Source organism: Tenrec ecaudatus, chromosome 6, assembly GCF_050624435.1.
Source record: "Tenrec ecaudatus isolate mTenEca1 chromosome 6, mTenEca1.hap1, whole genome shotgun sequence".
Lineage (NCBI taxonomy): Eukaryota > Metazoa > Chordata > Mammalia > Afrosoricida > Tenrecidae > Tenrec > Tenrec ecaudatus.
The window spans coordinates 26,366,847-26,387,609 of record NC_134535.1 but is presented as its reverse complement, the minus strand read 5'-3'; the positions used below and the strand labels follow the sequence as shown (position 1 = coordinate 26,387,609).

Genomic DNA, 20,763 nt, shown 5'->3' with positions numbered 1-20,763 from the left:
ATATGGGCTTTGTTGCTTCTGAGCTAGATGGTTGCTTGTTTACCTTCAAGCCTTTAAGGTCCTGATGTTTTATCTTTTGATAGCCGGGCACCACCAGCTTTCTTTACCACATTTGCTTATGCACACATTTGTCATGGAATGCCAGTTTAATAGAACAAAGTGTTCTTGCACTGAAGGAGTACTTGAGTGGAGGCCCAATGTCCATTTGTTACCTTAAAACTAAGCCTATAAATATATGCACATAGATCTATTTCCCCATCCTCATATATAAACATATTTATATATGCACATGCCTGTATTTAGACCTCTATAAATGCCCTTTGCCTCCTAGTTCTTTCCTCTATTTCCTTTTACTTTCCTCTTGTCCCATTATAATGCTCAGCCTTCATTTGGGTTTCAGTAATTCCTCTCAGTTACATTGCCCTTGATCAATCCCTACCAGGCTTTTTAAACCCTCCTTGCCACTGACTTTGGATCACTTGTTGTTCCCTTATCCCTGGGTTGGTTAACACCAACTTCCTTTTCCCCACTTCCCCTCTCCCAAGTCCCCCTGGAACCATGGGTGCTCTTGTTTTCTCCTCCAGATTGCTTATCCAGCCTATCTTATCTAGATAGACCTGCAGATATTATATGTTAATAGAGCAATGTAAAGTCAATCTTAAAATAATCATGTAAACATAAAAGGCTTCCATTTTACACACAATGAATGAAAGCACTAATTTTCTCAGTATTAGCAACAAAAATATACTTTCATTAGATTTATTTTGTAGCTGTATCAAAATCTATTGCTTCTTTTTTTTAGTGTAGGCTAAAACAGATTTGTGAAATAAACTTCTCTAGGTTAAAAATCTACCATGTCAGTTTATTGAACTGTGACACCTAACAACAACGGGTTAAATTTCATATTTAAGAATAGAATCTTAGAGCATTGGAGCTAAAGAGATTCTTAGAATCTTCCTTAGAAAGCACTCTTTGGCCTGGTTTACTTGTTGTCCTCCACACCTAACTTTTTCCATTTGTTTAATTAGCCCAAGACATTATTTTACAATGTCATCAGTAAATATACATTTCTTGACTTACTCATCTTATCCTGAAACTTTTATGGTTCCTATTACTGCAGATGTTTTTAGAATGCCACATCAATGCCAACTATCCTTCTGAACTTAAGAGCTGGCTCTGCTACTTGAAAGCATTTTTTCAAATAATTGTTGCAAACATAATCATTCCTATTGCTGACATTTTATCATATATCATGAAAGACACAATTTTATAGAAATTAAGCAATGCCTGCTAATTAAATTGTTTCATTAAAAAATTTTAAGCAGGCACTATTTAATCAGCAGTTGTTAGATGGAATTATCATCTAAAGGCCTTTTGTTTGTAGTAAAAAGAAAACTATTGTAAATGTATTTTTATGTATTATGTGAAATTAGGATGATTTTCAATTGGTATCTTCGGACTTAGAAAAGGTCAAGAATCGCTGCATTAAAGAAAAGTGTTTCAAACCGAACCAACCCTACTGTCACTAAGCCGATTCCTACTCACAACAACCCATGCAGGGTGTCTAAGGCTAGACATTGCTATGGGAGCAGAGTCTCATTTTCCTCCTGCACAGTACCTGGTGGGTTTGCGTCCCTAGCCTTTCGGGTAGCAGCCCCCGTGCTTACTGGACAACATCACCAGGGTTTCTTTTAGATTCTAAAACTTAGAAGAATTAATTATCTGGAAATGAAATTATAACTCAATTTTTGTTAGTTTATTAAGCAAACACCTCATGAGACAGCTGCTCAAGTACTAGCGATTCTCCCTTTTCTGGGAAAGGCCCGAAACACAGGGGTAAGTAAGGAGCACATCTAACGCACGTTAGTGAATAGGTCCTTCTTCTCCACTGAGAGGTAGACATAGTTTCTAGGTTATCGGATCAGTCCCTCCTCCAGAGATGTGAAATGAATACACTACCTGAGGGTCAGAAGCCAAGATCCACAGTATTTTAGAACCAAAAAGACAAAAATTCTTTCCCATCATTGTTCCATTCTTCATAACTGGGCACGACTCAAACTTAAAATGAACTAGTAATTGAAATCCTTAGCTAGTATCTCAAAATTGGTTCCCACTCGAACGATTAAATTCTCATGGACTATCAAGAAGATATAAAAAGCAACCTGTATATATCTTTAACTGCTTTGCCTCAATTTATTCAAAACATTTTATTTCTAAAGGAGACAGTATCTCCTTTTAACCGCATTTTAAAGTCATCATACAACAGAGGATGATCTTGGAGAGACTTTCCAAATCTAAGACTGTCAAATCCTTTGGCTAGGAACATTATGTTTTTAATCAGCAGCTAATGATAACTATTTCTAGTCCACGGAGGATTTCATCCTGTAGCAATAAAAATCCCTCTAATCAAAATGAAGAACAAATTAGGGGGTTCCACCTTTTCTCCTCCACCCAACACTATTCCCCTGCCTACAGGTGCATCTCTCTGAAGCCAGCACCCTCCTCTCAGAACTGGTAGCTTTCCACCCCCCTCTCTAAGTCTCATAGCTTCAGGCTCAGGAAGTTAGTGTCAAGAGCTGTAAAAGGAATATGAGTCTAAAGGAAATGGGAATACTTCATTGGAACGATTACTGTGGGTTATCAGGTCCCACAATTGGATGGGTCCAGGGGGTGCTTGTGTAATTGGTAAAATTAAAGAGACATCAGATAAGATAAGGCATGCGATTGCTCACCTTGCAGAAGGTCATGATCTCAGCAGGCATGTTAGTGCAGAGAAAGAGAAAATATTTCTAACCAAGACTTATATACAGTTAGGGGCATGCAAGCCCCCTAATTGCAGGTAACCGAATACTTAACAGGAAGGGGTTATACAATAGGTATACGTGAGACAGGAAGGAGAGGTAGTAAGGGTATACAAATGACAAGATGGGCAGACTCTAAAGTCAGGATGGCAGCCTAACCTTGACTGTCCTTGAGTTGGCTTGACCTTGTCTTTGGGCTCTCCTTGGGGGGGGGGGGCTTTTAGGCTCTCCACTATCCTTATCAGCAGGGAGTGGGCCCTACTTAGGGTGAGACAGACTATAGAGTCTGATTGCCCTAGCTGGCTGATCACCCTGAGGGAGATAACCTTTTGGCAGCTGAGCTCCAAGTGTTAGCAAGCAGTATCTTGGGTTTGGCATATGATATGGGGGGACAACCTGGGGAGGAACCTTTCTGTATCCCACAAATTATATCAATAAATGAGTAATCATATCTGGGAAATGACAGCAGAGATTCAGTCTTACTGATATATCCTATGTGCCAAGTCGTCTGCTATGTGCTAGTATAAAAATGACTAAAGGCCACATCTGACCTCTTCTGATTTCACAAGAAGGAAGGGGAATCAAACTCAACATGGATCCAAGGAAGACCCTAAGAAGCAAGGTCAGATATGGCTCCACTCTTCAATCTCTACCAATCTGGCACTTGTACTTCTCTTTCGGGTTCAATCATTCATTACAATGGCCACACAGAGCTCAAAGACAATAGTCACAAGTGTAAGGTTTGTTATGCCTGCTAAGAGGCTATCTAACTCAGGATCAGAAATATTCAGGATGCAGTTTTTCCAGTCAGAAGTGTTCCTTCTCAGCTATGCCCACAGACATGCCTCTCTCTGGTCCTTGCCCGCTCAACTAAGTAGCCCTTTGGCCTATACCCTTTTAGGGAAAAAGTTACAAAACTCTGTCAGTGCTGCCAATGCATGTCCAAAGGGCACTCCATTCCCCCATAAGCCTCAGCCTGAAGGTGTTCAGCTCTACCTCTGTGGGTCAGCAAATCTACCTCCCCAATTAAGTGCCTGGGGGAACCCACTCTGCAAGTGGCCCTCCTGCCTGAAGGCCCTCAGCTTTACTTACACCACGGACAAGGTAGCCCACCATTGTGTTTGAGACTCGGGCTCTTGGCTCTGCTGTTGCCCCTCTCCTGGTATTACTGCTGTTTCCTGGATCCAGGGGATTTGAAGTGCAGGCATCTTGGGGCCCAAAGGATCAGCTCTACTCCTAGCTTTTCTCTCTTGATGGCAGTGGAATCCCTGTTCCTACTTCTCAAATAGCTCATTTAAAACTGACCCATCTGCATATCTGTGTTCTATATACCCTCTTTACATGGTTCTACCACTCATTTGGTGGTAGTTACAAAGACCAAGACTAGAACAGCCACATCCAGCAATTCACTGTACCACAGCTAGGTGCAGGATAAAGAGGATAAACGCAAGAGTTAGTCAAATAAAATGAAATCATGGATACAAATGATTAAAAATTAAAAAGACATTGCATTCGTTAGATAACTTGGGTAAAGCATAATTAACTATGGCTTAAACTTTGAAGAAACTTCATTTTCAAATCAAGAAAGGTAAATATTAAAAAGGAGTAATGTAGAAAAAGCAAAATACTCCGGTTAAAATTATACTTCCAGAGAAAGAACCCAGGGGATTTGCTATTGATATCCACAAATTCAGAATCATCCTTGAATATCATTAAAAACAAGAAAGTACCTTGGATATGAATATGTACCATGAGCCTTAGTGTGGATCTTAAAAGGTTTTCCTAACTAGTCTAGCTGAGGTTAAAGCTTGGCATCCTTCCCTTGGCAAGTCTGGTTAAGCACCACATTTTAAATAATCGCATAGAATCAATGGCAACACCAAGGATGAAACAGTATTTAGTCATCAAGCCTATGCAATTACTACCTAGCATGTGGCCAACAAGTTTATCTACTGTCCCATTACTCCAGGGATAAACATGCAATTCCAATTATACTTAGTCTGCAGTATACAATTTCTTACTAGACTTTTAGAATAGGTCCAAAGTATGTTTGTGGATAAAGTCCCAATGGGGGGTGCAGTATTCAGTAGTATGAGTTTCTAGTTTCTAATGAGTTCAACATGATTCATTACCATTTCCATGAATCTGGTTTATTGTTGTTTTTTCCTTCTCCTTTTTTTTGGGGGGGGTGGGAATGGTGTCAAAAAGTTTGTGCTTTTTAAAATATCTCATTTTTTATGAAAATATACTCAGCAGAAAACATTTCCATTCAGCATTTTTATACATCATCTTCAGTGAAACAGTTTATTCTTGACAGTGTTCCTCCATTCTACTTATACCCATTAACTTTGTCTCACTGCTCCCCAAAACTTCTCATCTACAGAGAAATTGTTATGCATTTCTAAATAAAGGGTATAAAAGTATTCCTTCGAGTTTTAAAGAGTATTCTGGAGTAAAAGTCCTCAGGAGTCCACCAGACTCAAAAGGTTCAGTAACTCTAGATTTCTTTAAGAATTTGAAATTCTATTCCATATTTGTTTCTCTTTCTATAAGGTTCTATTTATTGTGCCTGGATCAGAACTCCATGAATCTGGTTTTAAAACCTAATTGCTTTCCCTGCTTACAAATTGTAAAACTAGGCAAGGAGGGTAAAATGAACAGACTGGACGAAAAAAGACCCTTGTATCTTTCAAAAATAAATCCCTCTTCCCAGCTATACAAGAGAGTTATTTCTATCTCTTTGATAAAATTATAATATTAACTCACAAAATAAATTAAGTCTTTCAATAGCAAATGAGAACTGATCAAACATCCGCTTCTTCAAAAGAGCTTTTTATTTGAAAATGATGTACAAATGTGCTTGACACAACGAATGTATGTATGAAATGCGATCAGTTGTACGAGCCCAATGAAGTGATTTTATTTAAAAGAGCTTTTTATACCTCAATAACTATATTAGATTATAAAGCCTTCACTTTAGTAGATCAAATGCCAATTATTATTCCTAAATACCTGCCTATAAATTATGGAACACTCTCTTGCAATGTGGGAAAGAACTGGTGATGATACTGAGTGCCTTGCTAATTTCATGTGTTAGAAAGAAAGACATTCTAAAAGTGTGAGTGGAGACCTAAAGCCTATCTGTAGGCAACTGGACAGCCGCTTACAGATGGGCCATGGGGAGGAAAGGAGCCAGTGAGGGTGCAGTATAGCATTGATGAAACAACTTTCCTCTAGTTTTTTAATGCTTCCTGCCATTCCACCCTACCCCACCCCACCCCCAACTATCATGATCCCAATTCTACCTTACAGATCCGGCTAGACCAGAGTATGTACACTGGTACAGATAGGAACTGGAAACACAAGGAATCCAGGACAGATGACTCTCTCAGGACAAGTGGTTGGAGTGGTGATACTGGGAGGGTAAAGGGAAGGTGGGGTAGAAAGAGGGACCCAATCACAATGATCTACATATATCCCCTCCCTGGGGGACAGACAACAGAAAAGGGGGTGAAGGGAGACATCAGACAGTGTAAGACATGAAAAAATAATGATTTATCAAGGGTTCAGGAGGGAGGGATGGAGGGAGGAGAGAGGAAATGTGGAGCTGATGCCAAGGGCTCAAGTAGAAAGTAAATGTTTTGAGGATGATGATGGCAACAAATATACAAATGTGCTTGACACAATGAATGGATGGATGGATTGTGATGGGTTGTACGAGCCCCCAATAAAATGATTTTTTTAATGAGAGGAACTGTATGAGTTTGTGGGCTACATAGAATGAAAACTGAATTGGCATCTATGTAAAAGTATGCATTACTAAATGTTCTCAAAGTATATTTACGTAGGACATAATAACTATGTGTATTTTCAGGCAGGGAAAAAGATGGGGAATTGGAATATTTCCTGGATGGTAGGAAATTCAGACAAAGAGCCCCTATTGGTGAAAGCAAGTAGTCGGTTGCCAGGGTTTCTTAGATTCCTCTGGTACTCATCTGGGTTATGAAATTCACAGCAAACCAATCTCCACCACAGTCAGTAGGGATTGCTGCAGTGAATGGGCGCATGGGGCCCAGAGGGAGCCAGGTGGAGGGAGGAGAAGGGATGATATGACAAAATGTTTAGCTGTGACCCATTTTTTAAAAACACATCTATTTCATACTAGGTTAGATTAAGGCAAACACTTGCTTAAATTCTAAAGGGAATTAATCCTTTAGCATTTTTTCATTCTCTGTAACACTGATACTACTCCTTTAATATTACTACTACTACTTTAATAGTAAGTTTATATTAAATGTTTTTAAAACAAACTATCAACACAAAGGAGGTAGCTATGTGATATAGGAACTATACAAAGACAACTGTGTAAGTTAACATTAAATGAAACCAATTAAGATTGGCACTGCATAAGATGAGCACTCCATAAATACAAGTCACAAAATCGGTTTAATTGACAAAAGCCCCAGTTAAATAAGTAAAAACGGCAATCTTCATTTCACAGAACATACTGAAGTATTAAATTGCTTCAGGAAAACAATCCTTAAAGAGAGTTACAGCAATACACTTTGGTTATAGTCTCAAAGTAAACTAGAGAATTATGGTATTTACCAGGAAAAGAAAAAATTTTAACCCAAATTTTCCGAGTATGAGTCAAATTTTACAACAACAACATATTCAGGGTAACCCATGTGTACCTGTACATGCAATGGAAGTCAAGGTATCGTACGTTTATTCATTCAATTCATCAGAAAAGATTCTGAACAACTTACAGGTAGCACGGTAAGGACAGTGGCAGATGCTAAAGAGACAACAATGACGAGGGCTACGTCAAACCTTAGCGAGATGAAAATCTACATTAACAAGTATGAGGCCTTTGTGTTAACTAACTGACTACACAGGACATACTTAAGACCTAAAAGAGTTCCCAAACTGAGGGGACTAGAGGAGACTAGCCAAGTTAGAGCTGCCTGGAGGCCAGGAAGATGTACAAGTCAAAGGAAACCGGAGAGGGCGGCCTGTCATGAAGAGACCAGACATTGCAGCTGCAGGAAATCAGACAACAGTGCAAAAGGGAAAAAGTGTGTGTGGGGGATGGGGGGGGGTGGGGAGGGCGTGTTCCAGGGGGGAGAGGGTGTAGCATTAGAGAATGGTGGGGAGAAAAAAACTGCAGTCAAACATGGAGGAGCCCTCGCATTTCTGCACATCAATCTTAACTAGTCCCATTGATGCATGCCCTAGACAGAGGAACTAGATTAATAACCACTCATGTTAAACCAGTGACGCTGCCATTTGCCTGCTTTGATTTTTACAGGTTTCTTTGACATGTAGACCACCGTACCTGTTGTCTCTTCTGTAAAAGGTGCATCACACTTCTGCTTGTGCCTCTCTGACAAAAGCTATTAAAGTCTATACTGAAATCACTCATCTAGCACAACCCTCCCAACTCTCTAAAAAAATTTTTTGTGTCTCTTACAGAACCTTCTTTAAGAGGAAAAAATAAAATAAGAACAAGAAATGAAACTTACAGGGGGGCGTTCTACCGTCCTGTAAGGTTACTTTGGGTAGCAATAGACTCAACGGCGGAAATGTGGTTTTTGGGATACCCAAGATATGCTGCAAATTGAATCTAGAACAAAATGGAAAACATCATCTTTCTAAAGACAGTCTGATTCAGTAAGCTAAAATGTTTTCTCTCTCTGATAGCAGGGCTGAGTCATACTTTTCTACTTTTGTAACTTGATTAATTTTTCTGGTTATAATATTAAGAAGTACGTTTCCCTGGCCAGTATCATCTGGTTCATGATTTTCCCATTTTGGAGTGCTGGAGTTAACACCCCAACACTTACATACAGCACTGCCATGGCTCCTTGTACAGATATATGCACATATGATAATGTAGTGGGGCCTCCCACTGGTGCCTCCCTTGTCTTTCTCAGCCAGGGGCTCAAGGCAACCTCTGCTCAACTACCCTGGGTGCAGCCATCTTTGGCTGGCACGTGACTAGGCTGGAGGTTGATTGGGCTCCTAGGATCAAGGCCCGACCTATAGAGTTTTAGAGACTGTAAATCTCTACTGGAGTCGACAGCCTCATCTTTCTCTTCCAGAGTGGTTGGTGGGTTTGAACTGCCAACCTTATGGTTAGCAGCACAAGGCCTAACCTTCAGAATATCACCATAACTCATGTTACTTAAAGACAAGATGAATCTTGTACGCGAATATCCCTTTTTATAACAAAGTTTTAGGCTTGAACGTCTATTTAATGTCTACACAGTTTTACTGAATTTACTGGTGTCTGTGGCACTGTTGGCTAAGTGCTGAACTGCCAACCACATGGTAGGTGGTTCTAACCCACCAGCTGCTCTACGGAAGAAAGATGAAGCTTTCTGGTCCCATAAAGATTTACTACCCCGGAAACCCCAGGTGGGGTCGCTATGAGCTTGAATCAATGGATTGGCAGTAGACGTACCTGTGAAGTAAAGAATTACTAGACGTTAGGTAATTCAGCCTTTGTCCTCAGCTCCTGGGAGGTAACTCTAAACCCCTGGTATCTAAGTGACTGAGGATCCAAGCTACAGCTTAGGATTTGTGCTATTGAGTGGGAACTAACCAAGCCAGAAAGATCACTGCTTAGGCTGATATCTGCTCAGCTAAGGGGAAGGGCATGGGAGAGAGACTGAGTTTTCTACAGTCTTGGAAAACTCAGGGGCATTTCTAATTTCTACCCTGTCCTATAGGGTTGCTCTGAGTCAGAATCAACTTGATGACAGTGAGATGGGGAGGGACATGAATCAATTAACCCTGCCTATGCAACGAGGCCCCAATATTTCCTGATCGCAGAAAGACATAGTATGCACCTCACTCTGTGCTACGTGTCTCTTCATTTGTGTCCTTTGGTATAATAAAGCGGGAATCATAAATATAGCACTGTCCCTGGGTCCCTCCAGCGAATACCTGCACTCAAAGATGTAGTGGGTGCTAGCAGGTCAGAAGAGAGGGAGCCCAAACAGGACTCAAGCTTATGGTTGACACCCGAAAGGTGGAGAGACACCCTGGATTTATAACTACTGGGTTAGGAGTGCAGGACCCCTGGTGGCTCAGTGGGCTGCAAGATCCTCGGTTCAAAAACAATAGCTGCTCCAATGGGGCTTTTTACTCTTGTAAAGAGTTACTGTCTGAGAAGCTCACAGGGGCCTTTCTACCCTGTCCTATGGGGTCACTATGAGGTGGCATCAGCTTAATGGCAGTGAGCTTTTTGGTGAGTCCAGGGGAGGTCCCTGAGCTTGCAGCTGGCATCCTAAAGAGGTAGTGGGAAAACCCCGAATTGTAGCCTGCAGGTCAGAAGTGAGAGTGTTGTGGAATGCCAAATTTGTAACTAGTGGTAATCTGACGGACAGTGTCCTTTTTAATTGGGAGACCTGGCCTAGATCCTGCTAACTAGGGTCAGAGAAAGAAGTATGTGGGTGGCTAGTATCAGAATTGAACAAAGACAAAAAAATGAAGATTTATTCATGTTGAGGATAGAAGGGTGGGAATTCTGAGATTTTCACACAATGCAGTATACCTACACATATTAATTCTAATAGAGGTTTCCAAACAAACACTCGTAGAGGAAAACCACACCTGATGCTATCCATGTTCACAGTAGCAAAAGAAAGTAAGACATCCCTCAGTTAATGGTGATTTTCAGTAGAAAAAGAGTATTACCAAGAGAGAGAGAGAGAGAGAGAGAGAGAGAGAGAAAATCAAGCTTTAAAAGACAAATATTGAGATTCAAAATTTACATAAACATTCATCATGACTATGTGAAAAATTAAAATAACAAATTATCAAATAAACTACTGTTTCCCAAAGTGGGTGACAGTACCCTCTGGGGGAGAGGCACTGGAATGATCAAAGGGGTATTTACACTGTATCATGAGCGAAGAAGAAAAAGAAAAATTCATAGCAATTTTATAGGACAGGGTAGAACTGCCCCTTAGAGTTTCCGAGGCTGTAACTGTTTAAGGGAGTAGAAAGCCTCGTCTTTCTCCCTCAGAGCTACTGTTGATTTTGAACTGTCGACCTTGTGGTTTGCAGCCTAACACATACCACTAAGTCCAATTAAATACACACTGATATTTATTTAAATTTTACATAATATAATATGAAAGATCTGAAAGCTATATAGCTAAAAAAAAGATCAACTTATTTATTTATTTTAAATTAAATACTTTTATTGGGGGCTCTTACAGCTCTTATCACAAGTCATACATTCATTCATTATATCAAGCACATTTGTACATATGTGGCCATCATCATTTTCAAAGCATTTTTCTACTTGAGGCCAAGATCAACTTTTTTTTTTTAAGATCAACTTATTAAAGGTGCATTTACACTGGAAACTGCAAGTATGGTATTGCACAAAGTTAAATTGTGCAAGTAAAAAGAAGTGAAAAAATCACTCTCCCTAACCTCAAATGATTGCAAAGTCAGAAGATTATGCTCCTTAACTCAAACGATTGTAGTCAAAGAACTCCGAAGTAATGAACAATCAATTAGAGCAGCAGTTCTCAACCTGTAGGTCAACCACTGTGGAGGTCGAACGACCCTTTCACAGAGTTGCCTAAGACCATCAGAAAACACATATTTACGTGGTCTTAGGAAACGAGACACCGCTCCTCTGTCGGTCTCCAGGCAGGTCTGTCCACATGCAGATGCGCCCACATATGAGTACCCATCGTGAAGATTGTTACCCATGCTACACCATGCTCAAGACAAAATTTCACTTATTTATCATTAGAAATAAATATTTCACAATATATAATTACATCGTTTTTGTGATTAATCACTGTGCTTTAATTATGTTCGATTTTTAACAATGAAAATACATCCTCCATGTCATATTTACATGATGATTCTTAACAGTAGCAAAATTACAGTTATGAAGTAGCAACGAAAATAATTTTATGGTTGGGGGGAGTCACCACAACATGAGGAACTGAATTAAAGGGTCATGGCATTAGGAAGGTTGAGAACCACTGACTTAGAGCATATTACAGCAGGATGGTGCAACGTCATTTGAGAATAATAAGGGAAATGCTGAAATTTGTGTCAGGAAAAGGAATCTGGTCAGTAAGGACAAAAGCTTGTAACAGCCTGCACGGACAGTGCACAACAGTGAAATGAAGCTGGCGCTCAGTCAGTGATTTCATCACTCGCACCACCTTAGAGACCTGGGGTAAGTTGCAAATCTCAAAATCTTCATTTTTCGCTGAGACAGGAGCAGAGCCCTTTTGATTCTAGAATGGTAAATACGGTACCTACTAACCCAAGCATACAACCTCCTCTTTCCACCTAAAGTTCACAACTGAAAGCAACTTCTGCCAGGATCAATGTCTAACGTTGGTAGAAAATTCATGCCAAAGAAAGAGGACCCTGCTGTTTGATATACTTCTGTGTACTTCAATTACTAGGAAAAAGGAATCGCCCCAAAATCCATCCTTTACAATTAAATGTTCAATGCACTATGTAATAAAATATTACCTAAACCAAAGGATACCCTTTAAAACATATTGTTGAGTTGCTTATGATTCACAGCAACGCTATAGGACACAGTAGTGCTGACCTGGAGGGGTTCCCGAGCTGTCAGTCTCTACTGAAGCACACTGCCTGCCACATCTTTCCCCTGTGAAGCTGCCAATGGGTTCGAAGCACCAAATCTGCAGTTCGCAGGTGAATGCTTAGCACTGCACCATCAGTCTCTTACCTATATGACAACCACACAAAAACTTCCACCATGGTTGCCAGACTAACACATATGTATTCTAAATTAGATGCTGAATAAGTATTTAAAAAATCAATGTAGAACGTCAAACTTTTTCCCCACAAGTTTTATTCACATATAATTCACATTAAAATATGGAATTCTTCACAAGTTTGCATGTTATCCTTGTGCAAGGTCATGCTGACCTTCTCTGTACTGTTCCCATTTTAGTATATGTGCTGCCAAAGCAAACACCAAAACCAAACTCTCGATAGCCTCCCAGAATCATGCTCCTTTTGCAGTGTTCCCTAACTTAGTTCATGGCAATTCCATCTATTTTTAGTTCATGTCAAACTCTGGAGTCATCCTTAATGCTTCTCCCCACCCACTCTGATCTATAAACAAATCCTGTAGCTCCCTTCAAAATACACACATCTAGAATCTAGTCATACCTCCACTGCACTAACTCCATTGCATATACCTTGGTCCAAGGCAGTCTCTGACTCACCTGGATTTTAATTTAACTTTCACCCTCCTAGCCTACAATTTAGTTCTGTCATGGCTGCCAGAGTGATCTCAAAGCCTTCCAATTTCCTATTTCACTCAGGCAAATGCCCAAAAGTTCTTGTGAGACTTTACATTTTCATGCTCTTATTTTCTCTTCGATCTCATCCACCTCTACTCACTTCCTTCCTCACTCCACTTTATATGGGCTCATCCACCCTTACTCACTTCCTTCCTCACTCCACTTTATATGGGTGACATTGATATTTTTAAAATATAACCTCCAAACCCTGCCTCTGCAACCTTTGCAGTGGACCTTTCACCTCCCTTAGGTGTTTTCTCCAATGTCACCATCTCAATTCAGTCTTTCTGTATCACCTGTAGGTGTTTTCTCCAATGTCATCATCTCAATTCAGTCTTCCCGTATCACCTGTTCTGAAACCGACCTTTCCTCATTATCATTTACTATAAATTGACACATTATACCTCTTATTTATTTACTACCTGTGGATCTACACTGTCTGAAAGGGTGTCACGATGAGTTGGCTTAACTCAATGGCAGGGAGTTTTTCCCCTTTGATTAAAATGTAAGTTCCACGAGGGTGAGAGTTTCGTCTTTATTACCTGCTATTACCTCTATACTACCTGATATAAAGTAAGCACTAATAAATATCTGTTAAATGAACAACTGGTAAAATAGGTGTCAAAAGTCCATATTACTAGGGATGCTTTACAATGTCAATTTAAATAACCAAACACTAACACAAAACCCCCAGAAAAAAAATAATAAAAAAAACCCAGAAAACAAATCTGAAAACTATGAAAATTTATTTATAATCCAAAAAGTGGTATTTGATTTGGACTTGAATGGCCTCAACAATGCAAACCATATCTCACTTAAAATACAGTTCTGGACCAGATTTACATATAAGTATACATACATATATTCTTTCAAATTATACATTGGGCTGTACATAAAAGCACAAAATGAAAATAATCTATGAAGTTACCATCTAAGGGAGTCATCTTTGACTGACTGACTTAATAATGTTACTTATTGTTAAGAATGCCCAATATTCATCTTCTATTGCATGCACCTTAGCTTCCCTTTGGCAACTCGCTCCCACGGCCCTATTTCACATCTGGCCTTAAACTGGGACCATTAAAGCTTCAAAACCTGAACTTCAATAAGTCAATCTCACATAAAACCTTCCGTTTCTCCAATCCTCGTCTGTCCTAAGATGTTCAATTCTTTGAGCCTTTGCAGCCTGCCCCTCAATCCCTCAGCCATTGCCCTACCTCCTCCTCCGTTCCACAGCCTGGGCAGGTGGTCCCTCCCCTCAACACACTGCGGGGGGGGGGGGGGGGGGGGGGGGGCTGAACCTCTCATCACTTTGCCACTCAGCCAACAAAATTCTCCGAGTGTTCCACCCTGCCTATTCCCCATAATAAACATTACAAACACTCAATGACCTTCCCAAGCCATGCTGCCTTTGCATTTGATCCTTCCCCTTAGGCAAAAAGAGCACCTTCCTGAGACTGGAACATAGTTCCTGCTACCTAAGTCCCTGCAGCTGGCTTGAGCTCAGTTCTTGTTCAAGCCTAGTTCCCAACCTTCCTATAAATGCTGGGGGGTGTGGATATCTTTCCAGTACATTACTTTCCTGCTTGTGTTACTCAAGGTCCACTTGTAGACTCCATTCTAGACGCCAGTAGCACCGAGTCCCCTGGACACTACACAGGACAAAAAAGTGTCCAGGCTTTGCCAAATGTCCCCAAGGGAGTACTCACCTGTTTCAGAACCCGTTTTCAACTCTGCAAAGATTCCCTCTCCATCCATCCTCCATCCTGCCCTGCTCACTCCCATTCTCAAGTAAGTCTTGCACCTCCCATAGTAAGCCCTGAGCCTAAGGAGCCTGGTGGTCGTGGAAGAAGTCTGTGTGTACACACACAGACACACACACAGTAAAGCTCTGAGCTGAAAGGTCACTCCTCTTACTTCCTTTCTGATATTTCTTGTTACTTTTCTTCAGAACTCTCCATTCCCAGAGGGGTGGGGTACAGACACTACCCTAGGGAAGCCTCCAAAACATTTTCTCTACTCCTCTTTCCAAGGGTCAGGGTATTTTTCTCTTTAATAGATTAGTCCTGTTTCATTTCTCCTGAATGTAACCATTCCTGCCTACTCCGAGACCCTTTTCTGTCTCTGTCTCTGTCTCTGTCTCTCCTCTCCTCTCCTCTCCTCTCCTCTCCTCTCCTCTCCTCTCCTCTTCTCTCTCTCTCTCTCTCATCACACACCTTCCAGATGGGTTCCAAATAGACAATCTGTTTTTATTAACAAACCAGGAGATGCTTGGGACACGAATTAAGCAGGTAAGGAACAGGTTTGGCATTCACTGAGCATTTGTCAACAATCTCTTCAAAGCAATTACTCTGTCATACTTTTGCATGATATCAGCTTCTCAAATGCCTGCATCTGGAGAATGGTTTTAATCATGCATTGCCTCCAGGCTAATAATACTGAGCATTCTCGTTTTTCCTCTTGGTTCCTGTGTAAATGCTCTTCCTTGAAAGACACTCTACCTAAAGAGTTGTTTTCGGAATCCTTCCTTTCCAGGACAACAGCATTTTTACTCAATGATTCAATTACCCATCATTTCCTAAAGCCAAAATGGCTCCACCCCAAACCTGTAATATTGGTGGCAGACAGTGATGGTGCAGGGCTGGGCACTGTCTCGCTCTGTTGTTCCCTGGGTCGCTAGGAGGTTGGAACCCGCTTGACAGCACCTAACAACAACAGTCTTATCTCAGTTAAAAAGAATATCGCAAAAAAAAAAAAAAGAATATCGCTGTGAGGTCATTGGTGTCATTTATCCACGGATGCTACAAACAGCTACTGAGCAATGACTTTATGCCAGACTCAGGCAAAACATTCCTGCCTGTAGGGAGTTTACATTCCAGTGGAGGCAACAAATAACTAATTATGTAGAATAAGTGCTAGGGGAAAATTTTTTAAAAGTACATTAGGATAGAGCGTAAGCAAGCTGGGGTGTGGGACTTTCAACTGTTCTGGGGCGGCTTCTCTGAGAACATGCCACAGGCTCTACCCATTGGCCTTGTCTGTTATTGGAAATAACATGTTCCAAGCATTTTCTGCTCAACTGTAACCCAAACTACTGGGACACAGAGGTCAAAAACACTCAGCTGGCAAATGAGAAGTCAGTAGTCTGGACCAACTGGCCACTTCTGGGAAAAACGATGCGGCAGTTTGTTTCTGAGGTCGTTCTGGGGTAGTTTAACTCTGTACCCACAGCAATGGGATTTACAGAGACACCTTGGGTGCTAGCCAATCTGTAAAATTAAACTTGACTGTACTCGTTTCAAAAGTTATCATTCAGATGAATTTTACCACAGTATCTGCCTTGTTCGGTCTTATGAGTAATTTTTCTTAGGGAAAAACACTATAAATCAAAGTTATTTGCTGAGTCACCAAAACAACACAAAACTCACTGTCACTAAGTCAATGCACTCAATAGAATAGGGTAGAACTGTCATCTCCCAGTGGGTTTCCTAGACCCTAACTCTTACAGAAGGAAGTACAAGCCTCATATTTTCTCCGGAGCAGTGCCTGATGGTCTCGAACTCTTGATCACTATGCCACCAGGGCTCCTGAAATCAGAAAGAATTGATTTCATTCCCAAGATAAGCCCCTGACATAAAACAACCTTGTGAATCCAGATTTGTGTTTGCTATACAAATATATCATTTGATCTGGGTCGCTTCCAGCCAGTTAAAAGGTAATCATTACCTTCCAGACAACTATCCAGAGAGCGGGTTCCTAACCAAGAGCTTTGTAGTCACTGGTTAACAGCCTGGAACATGTTCCTTCACTTAGCCAGTGTCTGGAGACAAATATGGAGAAGCCGGGAGCAGGAGCAAACTGCCAGCACTACTGAGTCATGTTTCTGACTAAAACCGTGTTATGAAATGGAAAGAGCGACAAGCCCTAGGATTTCAGGCCACACATGTCAACTCCCCGAAATTATGGCTTCTAGACTTAAGAGCAAAACGAAACGAAAAAAGAAAGACCACAAAGCCCCAAAACGGTTTTGTAAGAACAATACGGAGTTAAGCGGCTCCGGGACGAACTTGCCAAGGCTGGGGCACTCTGGCTGTTTGCATAGACGAATTCAACTGTGCAAACTGGCACACCCTCCGATGCAATCGAGCGGAATGCCCAGGTGGGGTGCACTGGGAACAATGGCCAGGGTCACACTTCAAGCTGACAGTTAGCCTCAGCCCGAAAAGTTCGCCGGGCCCTGGGCAGCCTCGGGTAGCGGAGGCGAGAGCAAGCAGACGTCCAGCACCCGTGAGCTCCAAACGCAAACGAAGCACCGGGGTCGTGCCGGGGATCTCCAGCCTCCGGCAGGGCAGCCCAGCCAAGGGGGCCCGCGGCGGCCCCCAGATGTCTTCTCCCCGGGCCCCGCGCCACGTTCCCCCCGGGGAACCTGTCCAGCGGCGGCCTCCCAGGTGCCCCAGGCGACCGACTGGGGACCAGGGCCGGGTCCGGACAGGAGGCAGCAGGGGCTGCGGCGACGCGTTCGGGTCTCCTCCCCGTCGGCCGCCAGTCCCTGCCGCCCCCGGGCTCGCGGGGGGCGGGGTGCCCCCGCCGGATCTCACAGACCTGGAGAGGTGCTTCAGGATCTGTTTCTTGATGATCCCAGCCATGGTGCCGGGGCCGGGGGCGCGGCGCGCTCTCGCTGTGGCTTACTGCTCCTCTCCTCGTGGCCGCCGCCTCTGTCTTCCGGTTAGCCCGGCCGGACGAGGGGCGTCTGGGTGCTCACGCCCGGGAGAGACCTGAGGCCCCGGCTGAGGCCGCAGCTGCCGCCGCCGCCGCTGCCGCTGAGGGCACGGGGCATTGCGCTCAGGCCGCTGCCGCCGCCGACAGCGCCATCTTGGCTGCAGCATCACCTAAGAGACCTGGGGGAGGGCGGGGAGGACTCGCGGAGGGGCGGGGCTAGATGGGCGGGGCGGGGCTGAAGGGGGCGGGGTGGGCGTGGCGAACTCAGGCTCCGGGCGGGACCAGACGTGTACGTGGCGGGGGGAGGCGAGTGCATCGGGGCGGGGCGGGGCCAATAGAAGGCGGGGCGGAGCTTCTTGGTCCTGCTTGCTCACTGGACGCTTCAGCAGGGGCTGTCCCCAGTTTGGGCGCTTCTTGATGCTTTAAACCACAATTCAAGAATTTAAGTGGTTTTTAGTCCTCCCTCTCCAACCTCTGCTCGTGTTCCAACTTCCCTCACAGGATGTACCCTCCTCATCCTACTTCTCGTTTTCATTTCCTGAAAATTTAACTGTTCCTCGGGCTACTTGCTTTGAGCATTAAGGTACATCTAAGCTGAGCCATGGAATTTTATAACCCCTCACTCACATGCATGTAAAAGCTAGACATTGAGTAAGGAAGCCTGTAAGAGAATCGATGCAGTTGAATGATGGTGCTGTCAAAGAAGAGTAAAGTACCATAGACTGCCAAAAGAACAAAGAGATGTCTTGTAAGAAGGACAGCTGGAATGCTCCTTACAGGCAAGGGTGGCAGGACTTCATCTTACATACTTTGGACATGTTGTCAGGGGAGACCAGTTGGTGGAGGAGGACATCAGGCTTGTTAAAGTGGAGGGGCATCATAGTAGAGGGTGGCCCTTGACTGCATGGATTGGCAGTGGCTGCATCAATGGCTCAGTTGTGAGGATGGCACAGGACTGGGCTGCGCTCCGTCTATTATACATAGGGTTGCTGTGAGTGGGAACCGACTCAATAGCACCGAACAACAACAACGAACCGCTTGATCTGTTTGTTTTGCTCTCTTTTCCTACTCAGTTCTCTTCATAATCTATCCTCTTGCTTCTCCTTTCCTAAAATATCTGCCTTCCCCAAGATAAATGTTATGATGTAATATTTCCTTCCTCTGAATATTTCAGCTCAAAGGGAAGTCTGAAAACTCATCTTAATAGAATTTTGTTCTTGTTAGTTGTATTTGAGTCTACCCTGACTCCCGGTGACCACCTGTGCGCAGAATGCGTCCTAGAATTTTCAAGGCTGTGAGTTTTTGGAAGCAGATCATCAAGCCCATTTTTAATGTGCATTCAAACCTGTAAGCTAGTGGTGAGGACTGAACCGCTCAGCCACACCGGGTCTCCAATAGTACAACCTGTCATTGTTAGATGCCAATGGAGCGGGTTATAACTCATAGTGACCCTGTGTACAACAGAACAAAACACTGCTTGGTTTTGTGCCATCCACACAGTTGTTGCTGTGTTTGAGCACCTTGTTGCAGCCATGTGTCCATACATTTTGTTAAGGGTCTTGGTGATTGAAAAATGTCCTGGCTTGGGTCAGGTGCACCTCAGTCCTCAAATTGACATCTTTGTTTAATGTGCAGTGAGTGGCAAAGCAAGGATTTGGCCTAGGACTCTGATTCCAGAGGTTGCACTCTTAGCCACACTCTCTTTGATTTCAATAACAGCACCTACCTTATAGGGTTTTTTACTTCTTACATTTCACACTCTGGTTATTAATGGATGTTTGTATTAATGTAATGGATGTCTTTCTTTCCTTCTCATTTTGGAGACATACCCCGTTGGAAAATGAAGACCCTGAAAACTTTGAGCCACCCACATCATTAAGGTCAACTCTAAGTAGCCAGCTCTTCCCCTATCATAATTTAAGTGGCTTCCAATCAGAGGGCTCATCTCCCAGCACTCTACCAAACAATATTCCGCTGATATTCATAAGGTTTCCAGTATATCTGACAATGTTCTGATGTTATTCTAAGTATGTTCATAGGCACTGGAACCTGTATACCATGATGACCTTGATGCTGGTATGTGAAATACTGGTCATATAGCGTCACAGAAACATGTAAAACCACCAAGGGACAGCAAAACGATACCCAATTATGCAGGACTAGGCCATTCTGCCGGCTGGCTGGTACCTAACAACAGCAGCCTCAGAGAGCGAAAGACCTGGAGATCGGCTCCCGTCAATCCTACAGCCCAGAAAACCCTATCGAGTAGATCTACTCTGTCCTACAGGGCTGCTCAGTAGGAACTGATTCCTTGGCATCTTACAGCCACCACCTACATCATGGGATCAGTATATGTAATGCTCGTAGAACAGCATACAGGCACACATTAAATACATTAAATGACATGTAAGCATTAACCATAATCATTATCAAAACTCAAGCTGACACAGCCATTTATGACAGAGGCTGGATGTGAAGCCAAAATTAATCTTCTTTACATTATGAATTATTAGATGAGCATATACAACAGACACCTAATTCCAGTTAAACCAAAAACAAACCAAACTCACCGCCACCGAGTTAATTCTGACTCATAGCAATCGATAGGGCAGGGTGGAACTGTGAGTTTCCAAGATTGTAACTGTATGGGCATGAAGCGGGAGTAGAAGCCCGCATCTTTCTCTCTTGGAAAGTAGTTTCCATTTACTGGCTATGCCTCTCCGGAAAGGGACAGGAGGGAGCATTTCGGATGGCTAGAAGCTCTCTTTACTGAGAAAGATGTGTGAGCTTGTTCCTGGAGAATAAATATGCATAATGCGGGAAAGCGTTGGGAGTTGAAGTGTGAGGAAGAAAGCAGGATGGGTTTATGAAACAGGCCATAGATAATTCAGGGTGAATGGATTCTTGTTAGACAG

The 20,763-nt window shown here is 42.7% G+C and overlaps 1 protein-coding gene and 1 non-coding gene across 2 annotated transcripts in view; both read right to left on the bottom strand.

Moving 5' to 3' along the window:
• Positions 1–18,022, bottom strand: part of BLTP3B (bridge-like lipid transfer protein family member 3B) — a 97,378-nt gene extending 79,356 nt beyond the window's left edge. Inside the window, exon 1 of the mRNA XM_075551113.1 lies at positions 17,732–18,022. Within this exon, the coding sequence (XP_075407228.1) occupies positions 17,732–17,775 (44 nt within the window). The 5' untranslated portion in view covers positions 17,776–18,022. The remainder of the gene's footprint in view (positions 1–17,731) is intronic.
• LOC142452067 (U6 spliceosomal RNA) lies at positions 12,693–12,798 on the bottom strand. The gene has a single exon (XR_012785130.1). It is a non-coding gene; the product is annotated as a U6 spliceosomal RNA (small nuclear RNA).
• Positions 18,023–20,763: the final 2,741 nt, after the last annotated feature.